The 19,546-nt window shown below is 36.7% G+C and overlaps 2 protein-coding genes and 2 long non-coding RNA genes across 4 annotated transcripts; 2 read left to right on the top strand and 2 right to left on the bottom strand.

Annotated features, from left to right (window-relative positions):
* The first annotated feature begins 2,201 nt into the window (after window positions 1–2,201).
* LOC113715120 (uncharacterized) lies at window positions 2,202–10,701 on the top strand. Its single transcript, XM_072069355.1, has 11 exons — window positions 2,202–2,360; window positions 2,507–2,566; window positions 2,774–2,860; window positions 4,099–4,232; window positions 5,712–5,770; window positions 5,904–5,958; window positions 6,043–6,093; window positions 7,220–7,259; window positions 7,919–8,028; window positions 9,657–9,704; window positions 10,033–10,701. Exons 2-11 carry the CDS (start codon window positions 2,518–2,520, stop codon window positions 10,222–10,224), a joined length of 825 nt encoding a protein of 274 aa, XP_071925456.1. The 5' UTR covers window positions 2,202–2,360; window positions 2,507–2,517; the 3' UTR covers window positions 10,225–10,701.
* LOC140016124 (uncharacterized) lies at window positions 8,160–9,288 on the bottom strand. The gene is made up of 2 exons (XR_011822464.1): window positions 8,906–9,288; window positions 8,160–8,626 (listed from the first exon to the last, which is right to left on the bottom strand). It is a non-coding gene; the product is annotated as an uncharacterized lncRNA (long non-coding RNA).
* A 187-nt stretch (window positions 10,702–10,888) lies between the features above and the next one.
* On the bottom strand, window positions 10,889–18,140 carry LOC113715118 (sucrose-phosphate synthase 4-like). The gene is made up of 15 exons (XM_072069354.1): window positions 17,992–18,140; window positions 17,190–17,581; window positions 16,696–16,785; window positions 15,929–16,149; window positions 15,648–15,711; window positions 15,173–15,372; window positions 14,495–14,975; window positions 13,830–13,958; window positions 13,517–13,648; window positions 13,245–13,421; window positions 12,895–12,948; window positions 12,723–12,785; window positions 11,663–12,481; window positions 11,444–11,571; window positions 10,889–11,340 (listed from the first exon to the last, which is right to left on the bottom strand). The coding sequence occupies exons 2-15, from the start codon at window positions 17,463–17,465 to the stop codon at window positions 11,073–11,075; spliced, it is 3,102 nt and encodes a 1,033-aa protein (XP_071925455.1). The 5' UTR covers window positions 17,466–17,581; window positions 17,992–18,140; the 3' UTR covers window positions 10,889–11,072.
* Window positions 15,344–15,855, top strand: LOC113715119 (uncharacterized). The gene is made up of 2 exons (XR_003453841.2): window positions 15,344–15,484; window positions 15,577–15,855. It is a non-coding gene; the product is annotated as an uncharacterized lncRNA (long non-coding RNA).
* Window positions 18,141–19,546: the final 1,406 nt, after the last annotated feature.

Raw genomic sequence — 19,546 nt, 5'->3', positions numbered from 1 at the left:
TGTTAGCTAAATGCTTTCATTCCAAAATTGGATACTCTTTTAGTGCAATTTAATGTTGATATTATTGTTTCCCTACAAAGTTGGTTGTTATATACAATTTAAACGGTGTGGTTTTGTTGGAATAGGTTTCGATCAAAAAGAATGTTGGCTACTTTGATAAAAAAGCCTCCTCCATAGTTGGCTATTTTCATCAACAAGAATATTGTGTAGATGCATCTTTAAGTAGATAATCATTTTGTTTGTTTGTCATTCTCTGAATCGTTTGGGTATCTGTTTAAAGTTCATTTAGTCTTGTTAATAAAAAACTCATATACAAATGTTTGTTTCAAAATATCTGAACTGAGTAAGATAGCATGCATAATTTCCTTCTTCATTTTCCAGTATACATTAGATATTTTGTTACTTCATTTTGCTATTCAATGTGCGTGAGTTTTTTTATATTCGCTTGAACTACCGTAAAATCTTCTTTAACTATAAGCACCAAACATTCGCGCGATGCGCGGGCATTCCCCCCTAGTATGCAAAATAAAAACGTGATTAAAATTGTGTTTTTGATGCGTAGTATGCAACTTTTTTTTTGGCAAATTATGCTACTGTTAGACATAGTAGTATCTCACAGCCAAGCAAATTATTTCTTATCAAAAGGTCTTATATCTTGCTATGGCTATTGGGCATGTAGAAGTGCATCCAAAGAGGAAAAAGCATTTAAGTGAATTGGAAAACCTTTCGGTTCAATCGATTCAACTTTGATTCAAATGTTTAATAATTTTTTATTTATTTTAGTATTAAGAATTTTGAATAATATCAAAATACTTACTTTAAAATAAGTATTTAATAAAAATTATTTGAACCTCCCGATTTTTATCGATTCAATCGATTATTGACTAGTTCAATTTATTTTTTTGAATTTTTAATTGAATCGGACCAAAGACATGACGGATTTATGATTCAATCGATCCGATCTGATTTTCAAAACATTGATGGAAACATTATTGTTACTTTGACAAAATTTGGAAATAGAATCTCAATCTATCATGCTAAATTTTGAACAAATCATCTCCGAAATAAACTATGGCAAATTGGCAATGCTCGTAGCACAATGCAAATTCATTCACACAATCCATAGCAATGTAGTACTTCACACACGTCTCGTCTCTACTCACTAATTTTCTCAATTGATTGACTTTTCTCAAGCTAAGTAATACTACTACTATAACATTTAAGTCAAGTTTAAACAAGATTTTTTTGAGCTCCATTAATTAATTCATTAGTAGACCTCGTTACTTTCCATAATTTCATAATTTGTATTAACCATATGAGTATTGACCACCTAACAAATCGGAGAATATGGTGTCAAAAATTTGAGGGGGAGGGGGGGAGGGGGGGAAATGAAAGCCAGAAACTCCTCCATCTGCCCATGCTAATGCCTAATGGTAGTGTGGGTTTTGAATCTTCTATCCCTAAATTAGTTTCTATGCTATTTGTGCATTCTTTGTATAGCTGTCACGTGTTTCTAACTTTTTAATAACCAAAACTATGTGTGTGTTTATATCAACTTATTTAGCTCTTTCTAATTTCTTTACATCTCATAATTATGTAAATGCGATGCTTTAAAATTAATTACTTAATAGTAATGGAGTGATTTACCATTTAATTATTTTTCCCTTTCTTGATTTAACTAGTCCAAATTTGCCATAAAGATATTCAAGATGTGATTTATCATAACTTATAGATATTCATAAAACTGAATCCTGAAGTGATTGAGGTTTTCGTAATACAATTAACTATTCACTATTTCCTAATACAAAAATGGACAAAAAGTTTGGGTTATCAAAAAGTTAGAGACACGTGACAGTTATACAAAGAAAGGACAGAGGGGATAGAGATTAATTTGGGGACAGAAGATTCGAAACCAGTAGGATGGTATACCAGTATAAATCTCATGTTGGCCGTTGATTTATATATTCGTTTGGATTTAGTTATTTTTGAGGGTGTTATTAAAAAATTTTATTGTAACAATGTATATGAAAATTTTTTATTATAAAAGTTTTTAAAATTTTTTATATATTTTATGGATGAGATGTTTTTTGAATTATTATATATTATTATAACATTGTATTTATTTGAAAAACTTGTTAAAAAAAATGACCAATACAAGCTGAGCATTATCTCACTAGCATGCACCAGTGTCTCACAACGGAACCAACTTGAACCAACTTCCTCTGCCCTTTTTTTCCCTCCAAATTCAGTCTCATTCTCTCTCACACAGACACAGACAACCCTTGCAGAGCTACAGAATTCCTTCTTTGTGCTTTCCTTTATTCGCTTCATAATTCCAAGAGTTCACCCATTCCTCTCTGGTAACTGTCTTACGCCCGATTAATTTCGTCTTTGATTCCAGATTGAAAAGCTTACAGATTCTTATCCATAATTAAACTTTCTATTTTTACTCCCTCCACACTTTCCTCACTTTATTTTTTTGGTTGTATGGATTCGATTGTATCAGGCATCGAAAAAATGGAGGATTATTTGCAGTATATGAGGACTCTACGCACTCAAATGACCGGTTCTCTTCCTACTGTGTTTTCTTTTTAATTAACTTTTTTTTTTTACTCTGACTTTCCTCCAGAAATTTTCAATCATTCCCAAATTTCGGACTACTGTATGAAGCTAAATCAACTTTCATTGCGATGTTGTGTTGATTGCAAATTTGGATGCGTAAATGTTACTTCTTTAGTTATCGTTACGTAATTTCTGGATTTAACAACTTCAGAGGTGGAAGATCAAGCGGCTAAGCTATCGGCACAACAGCAAATCCACCTCACTACTATTCGGAATCTCGAAAGAGACCTCGATTTTGGTAACTCTGTCTCTGTCTCTGGCCTTGTCTTCCTCTTCACTCTGTAGAAGAAGCTCATAAATTTTTGAAGAAACATATTGGATGAAATTTTTTTTTTGGCCAACTTTCAGTATTTTGTCAAGTTCGTATTGTTTGAAGTGGTACTGGTGGGCAAAATCGAATAGCTGCCACAAAATTAGGATTCGTAAATCGTACTTATGTTGCACAAGTGCTTGTATTGCAGCAAGATTTTTTTTTTTAATTGCAGTAAAAGATCTGCTCATGCTTGTTGTCTCTTTTATTAGTTATTCATAGTATTGTTACTAGAGGCTGTTCGGGACCAATGTAGTTACTTGAGTCTACATTGATTATTGATACTAAACTATAGCAGCTCAAGTTACGCTCACACTATCATTGAGGTAATGAATCCTCCTATTGGTTGGGTTGCATTGACTCTAGTTGTGTCTAACATGTATCCGTTTGAGGGTTGTAGGTGCACCATATACTTTTAGCTTCATAGGATGGGCCTCAGTGCTCATCTTCTCCAGGATGCCTCACAAGTCATGATAAACATGGCAAAACGAAAAACTGGGGAAAAAAAGAGATTTAAATGGCTACATCATTAATGAACTTTTGCTCGTAAATTTCAACTTTGGTAAAAGACATCTGAGGTCCTAGTCTGGAAAAATTAGCATCAATAAAAAGAACGTAACCAAAGACCATGGAGGGGCTAGTGAATTGAGTTCGAATGGAACTTTGTATAATGTCTAAAGTAAGATATTCAAGGTTTTCAGAAGTTACACGAACAGGCAAATCTACTGATTTACTTTTTTATTGCGTCCTTCTTTTTAATTAAATTTCTCAACTTGTTGCTAACTCTTCTGCTATAACTTCTGGGCGAAGTTCACTTTACTTTTTTCAAACTTAGATAGAATGACGGCTTCCAGTATTTTCCATTAGATTTTTTGTTTTTAAAATAGTAGAACGTGTATCCGCATCTGATGGGAGCTACGTGATTCTAATTATGCATTTTCTTTACATGCATTGCGGGTTGTGGAGATACTAGTTTCTGTTTCTGTTCCAGATTCTGATAGAAATGAAGTTGGTTCTGGATATAATTTATTCTTATATCAGTATCACAGCGAGCTTAAAATTCTGTCTATTATTTTATAATATTTTAGTTCCTGTTAATCTTGGAGATTATGTAAGGCACCACAAAAATTTTCTTTCTCAATTGACTCTTTGACTACTTACTGCAGTGAAAAATGAGACAAAGCGAGTTAAAGAGGAAAAAGATCGCATAATGAAGGAGAAGGGACTAATCTGTTCCCAGATTCTGGAAAAGCAGAGGAAAATAACTTCACTGGAACTAGATTCATCTACACTGAACCAGGTTAGTTATCTCTTGTGGCATGTATGCTGAGCTTATTAGGTTGAAGTGGTGCTAAAATCTGTGTATAGCCCTCCTGTTTAAAGACCCCCTGCCATCAAATATAAAAAGGGAAAAAAAAGGTAAAAGGGTACAGGCTACCTGATTAAAGAATAAAATAAAACAGTACTCCATGCTTGAGAATGTTGCTGCTTTCTGGCACCCCTATTTCTGTGATGAACCAATGGTGATGATGTTAGTTGATTTGGAGATAGCAGGATGCAGTGTAATACGTTGCCTTGCTATTCCATTACAAATGGATCTGTCATGTTTTTAAATTGACACCCTTTATTTCCTTGTACCTTTCGTTCCTCTTAAGATCCAAAATCACTTTCTCTATATTCTGTTCCAAACTACCACTTAGCTAATTTTCTGTTTTCATAGCAAATTGGTCTCTTGGATATCAGCCTGGTTGATCATTTAGTAGTTCTTTCATTTTATGTGTATCCCCTTTCCAAACCTTGTTTTTTTATAGGAAATTCATTGGGAGTAATAAAATTATGCCATTATATTTGTTTTCTGGAAAATGCTTACTCCTATGACTAGTGATATACCTGCCCTTAAAATCAACCTGTTAGATGCAGTCAAAAGTCTGGATACTATATCCTTGCACGCAACATGCATGTACATAGTGAAGTTCACTGTGAAGAATATGGCTGTGTCCTTTATAATGATACCTTTGAATATGTAGTGTTTCTTATTCTATCATATGTTGTAGGCAGAAACTGTTAATTAGAAAGAAGCGGCTAGTGAAAAGGTGGGGAACGTTATGAGGATGGATCTACTTGGTCAATTCTCTTCACTTTAGAAGGAATTGATTTTGTCATGATAGACAACACAATGGGTGACGGAAGATAATTTGTCAAGTTGTGCTTGTAGTAGTATTAAGTAAAAGATTGAGCTAGAATTTTTAAGAGTTTGTTTTGCCCCAAAGTATTTTACTGTTCAACTTTGAGGCCAATTCGAAACAGATGACTAATGTTTAAGCAAATAGGTTGTACCTAATTATTTTGTTTATGTGGGACAATTTCTGTAGTTTTGTTTATATTACTGCACATGATAATCTGGCTTTGCATATTCCTGATTTGACCAGGTAGTTGAGATTAAATCAAATTTATTGCCACTATAACCTTAAGAGCAAATTTTAGTACTAGTACCTTGGATGCAACACAAAAATAGTAGTTTGAAGATACAGAGTAGAATTATTTTAACTAACTTTTCTCTCACATGAAAGCAAGTCTTATTCCTGACCAGATACTACACAGACTAGAGGAACCTTGCCTTTTCCTAATACTATTTCTAGATAATCACCAAATGATTACCTTGTCAGCCTAGACATTAAAAGTTATTATATACAGAATAAAACAAGCAATCTTCAATATAAGGTATTTGAGCAAATTTAATTATTATATCCTTTTGATAGCTTCATGGTGTTTTTTACAGACACTGGACCTGATGCAACATGAAAGAGTCACCCAGTCAACAAAATTGCTTGAGAAAAGGTAATTTTAAAGAGTTCTTTTTTATAAAGCGCGGGTGGTTAATTTTATAAAGTTCTAGATCAATTTGATTATGATAACAGATCATAGTGTACAAAGGAAACATGATTTTGAATGAATTTAGTTTTCATGACAGCTCATATTACACAAAGGTTGCTGATGATATTATTACAGAACTCAAAGATCAACAGGTTTGACACCTCTGCATATGTCATCCAGAGTTGGCATGCTGTATTTATTATTCTGATCCCTGATTGAATACTTTTCCTATATAGGGCTGGATAATTGCTAACAAGTGCAGCTTTCTTGATACAGAGAATGGTTTGGTAATTTCTGGAACTCATTCATCTTGTTGTTAGTTGTCACCTGTAGCCCATTTTGGGTCCGTTTTTACTTTTTAAGGATGTGTTTCAGCTGAATGAAACTTGAATGAAATGGAGCAAGACACGATTAGCTGCATGCCTCTGAATTGTCACTAACAGGACGACACTCTTATAGAAGTAAAAGTCCCTATATGTGAAGGCCACGATATCTCTGGACCATCTCTTCCTGCTTTATGAATCAGCTAATGCTTTGGGATGTCTAAAAGTAAAAGGAAGACAATCAAATGGATGGAACAACAAACACTTTGTGCAGATGCATGCATATAACAATTTTAATGGTTTGCAAAGCTCACTCATGGGCAGACTGATTCGATGTGTAAAGTGATACTCTAAAGCAAATATTGAAAGTTTAACATTTCATTGACCTTAAAATGGACTTTCAACTGGGTGCATTGGTGACAATTTGGACTTTACAGTCAAAGACATTCTAGTAACTAGAGCATTTTTAAAAAGGAAGTCAGCTTGCTTATTTCAATTCAGGAATTTCTCCTTGTTGATTACATTTTGCCATTTCTTTGTCCATTGTTGAAAATTTGGAGCTAGAAAAGGTAGTTATTTGTCCAAATCTGAGGATAGCTGCTGTCAAAATTAAGGATGTTGGATTTCCACATTGTTTCTCAGCACCCAGGCTTTAGGTAACAGAACTGTGCAATTCCTGTCAATGTAAGATCCTGTATAGAGGAATCTAATTCACTAAAGTGCAAGCTTCTATAAAATAATTTTATGATTCTCTTAACAATTTCTATGATTCTCTAAAATATAAATTTCTATCAATGATTGATCCTTGCATGCTTATCAATAATTGATCCTTCGAGGTTTTGATTGAGGCCTTTTGATTTGGTGGTCTTAAGTGATATTTTACTTTCCAGGAAAAACAAGTATATGTTGGTTTTTGTTTCAGAAGGTTTATTTTGAATTAATTTGTGCTCTTCTCTACTCATGTCTTGTGAAAGATGCATTAGCTAGTCTTCTAAAACAACTTCAATGTCATTTGCACTTTTGTCCTATGTTATCATTATTCCTTTTCGGATCAGGCCCTTCTTACTTCATTAATAACTTAAATACACAGGTGGGAAATAACATCACCCGGGAAATTTGTGAGACTGAAGGTAAGCCTAATGGATGGTGTGTAAGTTTTAATATCATGTTCTCTTTCTTTACATATGCATTAGATGGATACAGAATGTTTTCTTTTGCAGATCAAAATGGTCTACCTTAGAGAATTATCATCTAAAGTAAGAATACATATTGCTGAGACATGCCACTTCAATATATTAGAAGCAGATATCTTGGAATTCGTTGAATTGGTTATTAAGAGGCAATCCTTAATGACTAATATATGATCCTGGTGAACATAGAAAATGTAGAAGAGATAATTTACATTGAGAGGTGAATATGTTTGTGGCACAATAGAGACTAAGCATCTGGTACCGCAGCTGAATTATACACTGCTAGATTGACAGAATTATTGCGGAAGCAACATGAATTTGCTTTGACACTTTGATATGCACATATTTTTCATCAAGTAGAATGCAGTCGAAAGGATTGGTTCAGTCAAGCATGAAAACAATATGAAAAAGCAAAGAGTACTGGTACAAAAAATATTCTATCATGGAACTTCTTCTTCAATTACTTTTGGATAGCCAAGGTCTTATGTTTCACCTTCTTGAACTTAATCTTACTTGAAGCAGTAGACAAATACCATGTCTACCCTGGATGATGTAAAATTTCTTCTTATGTACTATAATAAGAGCTCGGTGATCTTCAGAGTCTCAGGGAAACATAATGAAAAGCCTACTGATGAAGTTTGATGCTGCAAAAGCTGAGTTAGACCAGATGGTGCAGATGAAATACAATCTTGTTTTGGAGAATAGCAAGGTGAATATATGTAATTTTGGATACAAGTAAGGCTGTAACTAGTTCTTTTAGCTTTGTTATAAATTTGTTTCATCTATGGAGTATTATGCTTAAAAAGAAAAGGAAGAATTGGGAATATGGTTAGAGAAGGATTTAAAATTCATAAGTAGGGCAGGTGTTTAGATAAATTCAAGATTGGGGAGTTGAATACATTTTATTTAATCTAAAAATATTACATGATCTATGATATTATCCATAAGTCCTTCCCCTCTCTCCACCAATTTCACAGTCACAAACTAAATCATCAGAACACAGATGCCTTCTTCCGCTTAATACAAGGACCACAAGCACTTAATCAAATCAGATGGAGGAACCTCATGCACTTGCTCATTTCATTGTAGCCGAGCCTACCAAAAGTGTTAAATAGCATAAGGACACACATGTTCTTTGCTTCCAGATTCGTTGCTGGCCTACCTGTAAGTGTACATGATATGAGAGTGGCACTTCTCACGCTGCCAAATACGTTGTCACTGAAACTACTCCCAGCATCCGATCTCGGCATAAAATCTACTCAAGGTCGACATGGGTGAAACTAATTGATTTCCTTCAGGATAGGTATCTTTTGGAACCCAAAAGATTAGGATTTTGAGGAAACGGGATTAGTAAACTCTCAATTTAGAGATGAAAAAGGAAATTGATAGAAGCCTAGACTAGATAACAGTACCGTCATACAGATTTCTATGACTTGAACTTGATTTGAATGTAATAAAAAAATTATCAGAGCTGCTGATAATTCACCATTTGAGGGAAATTATCCACTTTTGGTTAAATTGAATACTGGAATCACATCCTATTGAAAAATTCGAGTGGAGAGAGAGTAAATTTCAAGAATTTTTACCATCAGAAAGTTGGCAGTAGGTAGTGGCAGCGGTGCAGAGTAGCATTGCAAGCCACCCTGCCATTCACATCTGCTTGGTGTTTGAAAAATTAGTTCGTTGGGAAATTAGTTGGGAAGGTAACAAAAGGAAAAGAAGGAGGGGTACTGGGTAATTTAGCATTAATTTATTGCTATTTAATTATGGAAATGGTACTTAATTCCCCATTTTGCTCAAACTTATGCCCTCCTTTTGAATTTTGTTTCTTCTCCTTGCCATATTCCTTATTCTCCCAAAAAGAAAATAAAAATTGTCCTATTTTGTATCATTCTATGTCATTTTATTACTCACTCTTACTAGTTTAGTGGTTACCTTTTTGTTGTGGAACAGGTTTATGTAGAGATGTCTGTCTTTGTATGTCTACTACAATTCTTCCTGTTGTTTTATTTTCTTGCTGTCTTTACCTTTATCCTTTTGGTACTGAAAGTGGATTATAATCCTTCCATGATGTGTCTGTTGACTTTTTGTTGTGGATTATTTTTGCTTCTACATGGTAGTCCATTTGCACATTCAGAAAATGGATTTTTTTCCAGACACTGCAATACTGAAATGAATTATCCCTGCTCCCATTTTAAGGAGAAAACCATAACTATGTTGACAGACTTACAGTTCTTACATAAGGTGTTAGATTGTGACTAGCATATAATGATTAGATTATCCTTACTGTATTTTGTATTAAATTCCGCAATTCAAATGTAAGCTATTGTGCTGCAGATAAAGCATGCTATGGAGCTAGTAAAGGGGAAGTTAAATGAATATAAGGTGAGTCACTATGCATTCTCTGTAACTTTTTCTCGACTAATTTTTTTTAGCACGTAATATGCATTAAATTGATTCCAGCAGCTTCTAAAAGATCTTGTGGTCCAAATAGCTCATTTCTGGAAATTATTGTTTTCTGTTATTTCTTTCTGAAAATGGATTCCTGTCTTGGCAAATTCTGTTCACAGGTTAGTAGTTTCATAATGCAGCTGTAAAGCTGCGGAAAGTACCATATTGGGAACAATATTTGACCTCGTGATTATATATTGAGTTTCTATAGGCTGTCTAACAATAGCTGTTAAAGGTTTCAATGGTGGATGTGTAATTTCAGCCAGAACTTCGGGAAATGAATATTGAATTGTTGGATGAGGAACTTCAAGTGCTTTTATCAGACAAATCTGGGGAAGCCGAGTTTTTACAGGCTCTGCAACTTCAGATAATGACCTTAAAGGTAGAAAGAATTCGGCAACTATTCGCAATGGTTTTAGAGTTACAGTTCACTGTTATATCTGCTAGCCCTTAAGTTAATTCAGGAATGTTGCTAACCTCCTAAATTAAGTAATCTGTTAAAATTGGTGCATGTTGTATAATAATCACTTGCATTGTAGAATGGCTAGACATATTTTCTCTAGTGCAATACACTGAGCATCAATTTTTTTATTCTGTTATCCAAGAAATTTCACATCCTGTCAAGTGTTCTTGTGGAGAAGAATACAGGGTAGAACTGGGTGCTTATGGAGAGGCTTAGAAAAAATGCTGGCTACAAACTTATCAAATGCTCTTTCTTCCATAGTCATTGAACATGTTGTGAATAAAAAGCTGCAAATTGTTTAGGAATAGCAGCAGGACATACCATGATGAAGTTGCCATGCATTGATCAGATGACAACAGCAATTTCTTTTTCTAGTATCTGTTTGGTTTTACTAGTTTATGAATTACTATTTGAATAAGTACGATGTATTGCTATTTAATCATGAGTCATTACTTTTACATTTGCAACGGTTAAGAGTTGATCAGTCAATGAGGAAAAAATCATCACATATGCCTTCACTGAGAAGTAATTTTTATATGATTTATTTTGCATGCTGTCACTGCTTTTGACCCGTACGTGCATAATTGAGTTAGAGCACATTCGTTTGTCTTGGATATTCTACTGATATCAATTACGTGTAAGGGTACTCAATGGATTCATTAAGCATATGAAGTGCTTGATTTGATGATGAGATACAGCTTTCTTATACGACAAACTACACGTGTTATTTGTTTATCTAACAAAGTATTGCCACAGACATAAACTAGCCATGGCAAACCCCCAACCCCTAAAAATAAAAGGTTAAAGTAATAAAACTTAGAAAAGGTTCAATTTTGAAGTCATTTCAATGTCTCCAGAGCTTTGGAGATATCAGGGATTTCATATCCCTCTGCTCTGAATATGTTGGCGCTCTCCTGGGGCGCTGCATCATCCCTTCTGAAACTATCTTCGGTATGTAGAAGCATCTCACTGCCATATTCCACTGAACCTTTCAGGATCACAGTCTTGTGGAGGCCTACAAGCAGATCCTCATAATCTGTGTCCCCTCTTTCCCCAAGAAACACAAACATTTTTGACATATCAATGCCCCACCTAACTGATAGGTACCTGTATTGACATGGCAACAATGCACTTAGGATTCTTCTTCTTCTTCTTTAGTTTCATCTGTATTTATTAGTTCACAGATAGTACCAGAATGATAAGGACTGACCTCAGTGCATGAGTTCTTGATGCAAAAAGTGGTAGCACAATTAACCTGGCTGCTGCATGTGTATAAACGAGGTTGCAGCGAAAGCCTCTCATGCGCAACCTCTGCCGTATTTCATCAATTTTCCTAGTCTGTGACATGATAATTTAAATGATTATATCTGCTGTGATAACCCGGGATGTAAATCTTTCATCTTCACACAGAGTAGTTAAGGAATCTTACCTCTGATCCTGGTCTAACTGTATATGAGTAGCATCGGGGGTTGCATGCACTTTTGCATGGTTCAATGTCATTGTCAGCTCCATTTTCTAGCTTGGCAAGCCTCATCACGATAGATTTCACATGCTCACCAGGCCACCTGTAGTCAATGTGAGCTTCATAGTCTTCATCTGCCAACATATCTCTCCATGGGTAATAAATTTCACTGCCACTGCTACAGACCAGTGCATCAAAATCTTCTAACTTTATCTGGGAACTTTTAAATGCTTCTATCATCTCCGATAAAGTTAAGCCTGTCAAGAGTACAAAACCTATCTGGCTTGATCTTGGATGCATAACTTGCATTAGATTCTTGATTACTAGAGGTAAGGTTTCTGTAGCAATTCCCACGTTGTTGTAACAATCAGTCGCTACAACATAAAGCCCTTCTCTTCTCCCTGGACAGTAGTTTATGATGGGTTTGCCATTTAAGGTAGCCTTTCGTGTTAGTGTTTCAATAAGATCCTGCTGTCTTGCCGCTGCATCAAGTTCTCCATCAACAGAGAATTTCAAAGAAAGATCTTCAACACCCCTTAGCGATTCACTCATAGGTTCTTCAGTTGCTGGCACAACCTCAAGACGATTGGTAGGATGACGACTGCGACAGTGCTCAACATAGAAAAGGTAATTACGGCAGTGCTCTGGCCATGAGAAGCGATGGATATTCTTTAGTCCACTTTTCCGGCATTCAAGCCAGAGGTTCTTGTCTGCTACAAGCTTCAGAAGAGCATCTGCTATTGCTTTCTGGTCATGGGGGTCGATAAGTAGGCCATTGTTAAGTGCCTGAAAGAAAGACATTGCTCATATCAATCTAATTGGTCAAAGAAACCTACCAGGGTGTATTTTCTATGTTACCATTTGGTGTTGTTGATAAGGACCTAACATAAAGTTCATCTTTGAACAGGACAGATGGCAAGATTTCATTTTGCTAAGAGTCACGGTGATTTAGCAGGAGAATATATTCTAGTTGGGTGTCCATGTTGTATGGATTTACACTTGAGACCTAAGTACAGTTGAAATTCACCTTGAGAATATCTACAGGCCCACCATTTTTTGTGGCAACAACAGGTAAACCATAAGCTGCTGCCTGCAAACAAAAACGGATTTCTTACAAAGGTCACATGGTCAAACATGCCTTGAAAGGTATGGATGATTATAGCAGACTGTATTTCAGAAACCAGCAAGTGTTAACTTACCTCAATAAGAGTCAGACCGAATGGTTCCACAAGAGCTGGATTGATGAATACTCCCTTCAGAAAGAGAAATCAGTTGTCAAGAAAGTGTTACTTGTAGCAGTTCACAATGGGCTGTTGAAAATTAATTTGGCTTGTTATCTTTCCCTTCTAAGATATTCTCAAGTGGATGATGCCTTCATGACAGTCAAGTGTTGGTAGACACTAACTCTTCGGCTGGACCAGTAGAACTAGTGAAGTGGCTGAATAATTGCAGTTTGACTGTGGATAATTAAATCCTTACAGTGCTTACTGGGCCTAATACCTGACTATGTTAGTTAACTTATTTCACTGACATTTGGTGAGTGATTTACCTTTGTTTTTGCTGCCAGACTATATATCTGAGGAACTTCTGGTTGCTTGTGATGCTTTGGATATGCCACTTGACCATACAAATCATACTTATCGATGAGCTTAAGTACTGCTGTTAGGACAGCTGAGCTGCTGTTGGACATTTCTTCAAGATCTTCTCTGTTCCCCAGTATGAGTGTCTATAATGACATTGTGGAAGTCATATTAGCATCATCATACACTCCGATAGAGCATAATAATATGTTGGCTGGAGGTGAGTAAAATGCAGGATTACCAAATTGGCTAGTTCCCGTAGGGGCTGACATTCTCCAAAAGCCTTGACTAAGGTAGTAACATTTTTCTTGGGATCTGGACGAGACAATGCAAGTATCATGGGCTTGTGAGGGTTTGTAAAAAACCGCATTACCTGGATTCAGGGAAGTCAAAACATCACATTAGATAAAAAATTTAGAGATGTTAAGGATTTTAAGTTTCACTATTGGTGTAATCTGAACTCGGTCCAACAACATGTATATGAAAGGAAATCTGTCATACAAAAGAGAATCTTTTCCAACATGTTTACAGTGCAAAAGAGAGGAGTGTCTAACCTCAGACCAAATAGGAGGCATAGGTTTTTTCTGAGTTCTGTCAGGTCCAATCAATGAATTCAGATCTCCATCACTGTCTAATGAATCTGGAGTCGTAACACTGCTGAAATCCATGCCTGGTGGTATTACCTATTTCCACATAATGATCAAGAAACAAGCTTTTCACTAGTAACAGGTGTGCCAAAAGGGAGACGCAATGCCAAAGAAAATTGGTTGCCAAGATGATGCAGGTATACATGTTTCAGACAATGTGATCTAACTGAATATTCTTCTAGGACTGCAATGCATAATGGATGCTTACTTTAAAAAGTGGTTCATCAGATATTAATGTAGTTTATATACTCTTCAACTCATGTTCTCAAACTGATTAATGCTGCATAGAGATAAGAACATGCAACAGTTGAAATCCAGAGCTACTGTTTGTAATGCTATGAGATTTCTACTTATGTTGACTGCAGAAATCTTAAAAAAATAGACTAGTGTCTCTAAAAAAGACAAGGACTGCCAGCTGCGCTAAAAAACATTGACAAGCTGTAGAATGCTGTTGCATTTTGAGGTAAGTAAGTGTGACTTTTAGATGTTCTGAACTTGTTCGTTTCATTGTTAGATAGAACTCAACATTTGAGTCAAATAAACAAACAATAGCAATTAGAGATTTGACTTACCACCATTCTCGGCATATATCGTCCCAGACAGCTAACTCCTCTACGTCTACGAACCCTTAGTTTCCTCTCCAACTGGATGTCAAACCCATCATACAAACCCCACTGCTCTTCAATTTCTTGTCTTGTGCTAGTCACCACCATATCTGCAGCATCCAGCCCCAACTCTTCAGCTTCAATTCTCCTCATGATCTTGTAGGTGGTATTAATGTCCTCCCTGGAGAGTCTTCCTTGCTTGAGTAATTGTTCAAACTTGTTCCTACCCAAAGAATGACCTGTTAATACCATCGGCACATTCAAAGCTCCAGACAATCGTGCAGCTACCTCTCCTGCATCGGCATAGTGGCCGTGGATCACATAAGGCCATGTTGGTTTTCCAGCATTTACCTGGTCACCAATAGCTCTTGCCATGTTGACAATGTGGCCCAATGCTCCGTCTACAAATTCAGGTATGTAAGGCCAGAGTGATTCTTTTAGAATGTATCTGTGGTACATAGCAAAGGGAATACAATCAATTTGCCAATTTTGGAATATCTTAACAGGATTGGAGTGTAAAAGGACGATGCAGCAGTGCAGCAGCAAGGGTGAATGCTAACTGTAACAATTTGTGAGATAATTTTAATTAGCATAAGAAGGCAAAAATATGTGTGTTCTATTTCAGACGAAGATAATGTGTATTACTTTTCACGAGGTCCACAGGGGATTCGGACTATGTAGGCACCACAGCTACCAAAACCATCAGACGGGCATGATAGCATCTCAATTGGCTCTCCGTAGCTGGAGTCAACTTCTGGGGATGTGATTTGTCGAGTCAGGAGATCTACTCGATATATTCCTTTTGTACTTGCAAGTGCTCGGGCAAGTTCCACGACATATTTCACCTGAGTATTTTCATAAAATTCACATATCAGATGCGTTAGTAAGAACAATTAGTGTGCCGTGCATGGAAACTTGCTCTGGAATCATTGACTAAAGTGGTTTACAGTCTCTCAGGTCTGCTTCTCATTAGATCTTAAGGCCTTGATATTGTTGAGTCTTTAGTATACATGTTATCATTTCCTCCATTCCCTATTGTTCAATTTCAGCAGTGGAGAATGAAGATGAAGACTGATTTTAAACTTGCGTGTAGCAAAGGAAATTGTTAAACGTTTACTACCTGACCGCCAGTGTCAGAGTCTCGGCCAAGTTCCATGTTTTCTCCACGCACCAACCCATGAAGGCTGCATGGTAAACAGTCAACAGTGCATAAAACTCAGCTGATAAATTACTCCAAGTTCTGTCCAGTTTGAGAATTTTGTTAATTTGGTTGTCAAGAGAGGCCTGAAAATAGCAACAGGTGTTGTGCTTATCCTGTTACTTATCAATGCTTTCTGTGAACAATTTCTTGTTTGGCCTTTTCCGCTTGCATCAATATATGGAATCAGAGCACAAAAATACCTAATCAATACGATGTACAGTTGTCGTGATTTATCTTCCTCTGACCATATCTGAGTATCAGAGTTGATCCTTGAAATGTGAGTAGGGAAATCTGTTTGAGCTAAATCGCCTTTCTCCTTCTCACCTTCGGAAATTTCTGAGAGGTCATCAGCTGCATCACTTCGACCTTTTTCACGCTCGAGTCTACGTTTTACTAGTTTCTGTGCATCATCCCAAGCTATCTGCAGGTAATATGTAAGTCTGACAATCTAGTCTTGAGCACAAGTGTTACCAATTCTGAGTTCTTGTATTGCCCTTCGCTAGATTTCATATACAAATGATATTAAAAAGATAAATGGAGGGGAGGCCATTACTGGGAAGAAAAGGGGTGATATCCTTTTGTCTGTCAGAAATTGTTAATAGTAGCTATCACGTTTTCTGTTTCTCAGATTAATTTGCTACTTTTGTGCATTAGAGAGAGCCATTGTTCATGGTACAGTAGTTGATTATCTTTCGCCATTAAGGATTAGGATTCCCAAATGGCGATTGCATGCGCTGTTACAATTTCTTCTGCGGCATCAAAATCGTGCATGGAGAAAAAGTTGTCAAGCTTAATCTGCTGAATTGCCGTGTAAAACTGCAAAGTCGTCTACATGGTTTTATTGTCACCTTCGAACCGTATGTAGGGATTATGGATGTCTTGTGAAAATTACACATGTGTGAGAGTGTGTATATCCAAGTAGTCTGTGTGTTAACTGTTAAAGTAGTGTGAGAGATTGGAGAGGGACCTGTTTCTTTTTGCGGGCAAGATGCCAAATTCGCCAGCACATATTCTCGAGCCTGTTGTTGCGTTCGCGAGAATTCCTTGTCGCCACTACCTGCATGCAACCACATTCCATCCAAGTTCATTCAACTCTCGACTACCAATTCTGTCTTTCTTGAATATTATCATCATGTAAAATGTTTCATTACTTGTTCAGCTTCATTTCAGTTGTTATCAACTTCGCATGCATGATGATTTCAAGTTGAAATTTCATGGTTAACTTGGGACTTGAGCTTTCGTTTTACGTTTCTTGTTTATATTCCTTTTTCACACGTCTCATCATGCAGCTGCCAACAGTAACTGCATAAAAAACTCGAAAACACTTGTATACAAGGAAGTCTTCGAAGCTGGGATTAATTGTCAGTTTCTTTCCTTCTGTGTGTGTGTGTGTGTGTGTGTGGTTGGTTGGTAAGGGCGAGAGTGATAGAGGAAGAAGAAGAGAGAGAGAGAGAGAGAGACCTTGATCCAAGTCCTGTAGAGGTCAGACTCATCAAAGCTGTTCACGACTTCTTCTACAAAGTACTTGGTGGGACTAAACAGCTTCCCAGCTTCCTTCTCTTTCCAAGCCTCAAACTTCTCAAACTTCAACTTCTCATCAAACCTCTTCCTCAAACTAGGACTCGTGGATTTGTGATTCTTGATCTTCTCTTCCTCTCTCGAGCCATCACTATTTCTCCCACTTCCCGCATCCAATATCGCCTCCAAATACCCGTTTAGCCATTCATTCCCGGCCATTTCTCTGTCTGAATTTCTTCTACTTTCTGCTTTGTTTCTTATACAAAATTTATGTACGAATGGGGAGCTTGTGTGTAGACTAGAGAGAGAGTGGGAGTGAAGTAAAGAAACAAAACCTGCAATTATTAAACTTGCATCGATCACATGTACGTACACAAAACCGCATGTGCATAGATGATCTATCTAAGCATGCTTTTGTGCAGAATATGGATAAATAAAACCAACTGTAGTATGATGCAGGTGGAAAGGAGCTAATTAAAGCGTCGGGAATTCTGTTTTTTTTTTTTTTTTTGAAGAATATGAATATTGATTGGTTCGAAACCGACTTAGAATGGAAGAAGAAGAAGAAGCAGCGGCTGGCCTTTTAAAGGCATACGAGATTATATTTGTTTGTTTATTTTAATCTGAGATACTATACCTAATACAGACTAACTAGAACTAGAAGTATCTCTACAACCCAAAAAAAAACAAAAAACAAAACGAGCTGGCAGGCAGGCTATTATTATTATAGCAGCTAGCTACGTACAAGGACGGAGGTTTTTTCTAGTGCGGCCTAGGCAAAGGGGGGTGGAGGCTTTGGTTTCGATTGGTTTCGTAAGCTTTCATTCTCAGTTACACGCAGCTTGGAAGGAACTCCAACATTCACTTGAATATATTTATGGGATTGGGTGTCTTCTCCTTTTCTTATTGAGTCATGTTTATGTGGTTTATACTCATGTTCGCCTCCGAAATAAACTGGGAATATACCCCGAACCGAAGAAGAATATCTTTCAATTTTGCACGCACGCCTTGTTCAATGTGGTTCGTGTGGTTGAATGGTATGAAATCTATCAAATTCATTTACAGTTCATCTTTCTCATTATTTGGAGTTATTAACAACAAAAATTGATCAGCGTTAGCAACATGACAACTGCTAGCAAAAAGGTAATTGGAAGTCCTGCTGACAGCTGCTAGAAGAAAACTTTTCAACTCGTCTGCCTCCAGAGATCGAATAAACTAAACATTTTCCTGGTATCAGATTCCCGCAAGAATCAAACATGCATCGGGGAACAATACTAGGATTGTTGAAGACATAAACCAAGAAAAGAATCTTGCAAAGGAGAAAGGGAAAAGCCTCCAAGACCATTTTCTTTTATATATATATATGATCAAGAGAAAGGTAAGTGGTGAACGGACATGGGGATTTGGGAAGGCAACGTCAAGAACAAAGGCATCAAATTCAACAGCCATTACCACTTGGAACCATATACAAATATAACGTACATAACACGTAGGGGAAAAGCAAAAAGAGAGAGCAGAAACATGCAGTGAAGAAACATTCCACTGGGTCGTCTAGCTCGGGTTTGTGGGGGTAGTTACTTCTTAGCAGCAACAGCCCGTGGAGGCTTGGCCCTTGTCGGGGTTTCAATCCCACATCGGTCTTGGGGGGGAAAGGTCTGGGTAGATAAGTGTCCTGAGCGTCTTCAAAAGTTGCCGGCTTTTGAAGATAGCTCGGGGACCTAAGTTTATTTGCCGAAATTTTTACTTTCGTAAGAAAATGTCAGGAAACATGCAGTGAAGGAAGGGGATATTTGTGGGAATATCCAATTGGTTAAGACTCTTGTCACATTTGTGGCCATTCAATTCTTTCTATCTTGTTTCAGAATTCTAACCTCTCCCCCTAAAAGAACAAACAACAACAACAATACGCACACATGTATCCCACTTGTGATCTATGACAGTCACTACATATATAGACCTAGTTGAGCTTAACAAAAGGTTAATTCAATTCAACGATGTGTCATCATGATCACGATGGTGTAATAATACGTATACATACAAATTCATGGACACACGAGGTATAGATTCTTGAGATATGCTTCAGCAAGTAATAGAATAGATTCCACAAGGTCAAATTATTGAGATATATGGACCCCCAAGCATGCGATCCGGCCTACTTTTCCACTTCTTGTTATATCACAACACAACACAACACATATTATAAGTGCTCAAGTTCTAGCATCTTTAGGAATGCAACGGTGCAAGTGCTAAGAGGATTATATAAGAGTGTGTATTGTACTTTAAATTGTTTCTTTAAAAAG

The sequence above is a fragment of the Coffea arabica genome, chromosome 10c, assembly GCF_036785885.1.
Source record: "Coffea arabica cultivar ET-39 chromosome 10c, Coffea Arabica ET-39 HiFi, whole genome shotgun sequence".
NCBI lineage: Eukaryota > Viridiplantae > Streptophyta > Magnoliopsida > Gentianales > Rubiaceae > Coffea > Coffea arabica.
This window is presented reverse-complemented; position numbering and strand designations above follow the sequence as displayed.

What these genes read in the sequence shown, in the direction of transcription:
- LOC113715120 (XM_072069355.1), top strand. Translation starts at nt 2,518, where the DNA reads ATGGAGGATTATTTGCAGTATATGAGGACTCTACGCACTCAAATGACC. An exon ending in ACAAAATTGCTTGAGAAAAG is followed by an intron (nt 5,771 to 5,903) that starts GTAATTTTAAAG and finishes TTTTCATGACAG; the next exon opens with CTCATATTACACAAAGGTTG. An exon ending in TTGTTTTGGAGAATAGCAAG is followed by an intron (nt 8,029 to 9,656) that starts GTGAATATATGT and finishes ATTGTGCTGCAG; the next exon opens with ATAAAGCATGCTATGGAGCT.
- LOC113715118 (XM_072069354.1), bottom strand. Translation starts at nt 17,465, where the DNA reads ATGGCCGGGAATGAATGGCTAAACGGGTATTTGGAGGCGATATTGGAT. An exon ending in CTGTACATCGTATTGATTAG is followed by an intron (nt 15,712 to 15,928) that starts GTATTTTTGTGC and finishes TTTACCATGCAG; the next exon opens with CCTTCATGGGTTGGTGCGTG. An exon ending in GATATATGCCGAGAATGGTG is followed by an intron (nt 13,959 to 14,494) that starts GTAAGTCAAATC and finishes ATGTGGAAATAG; the next exon opens with GTAATACCACCAGGCATGGA.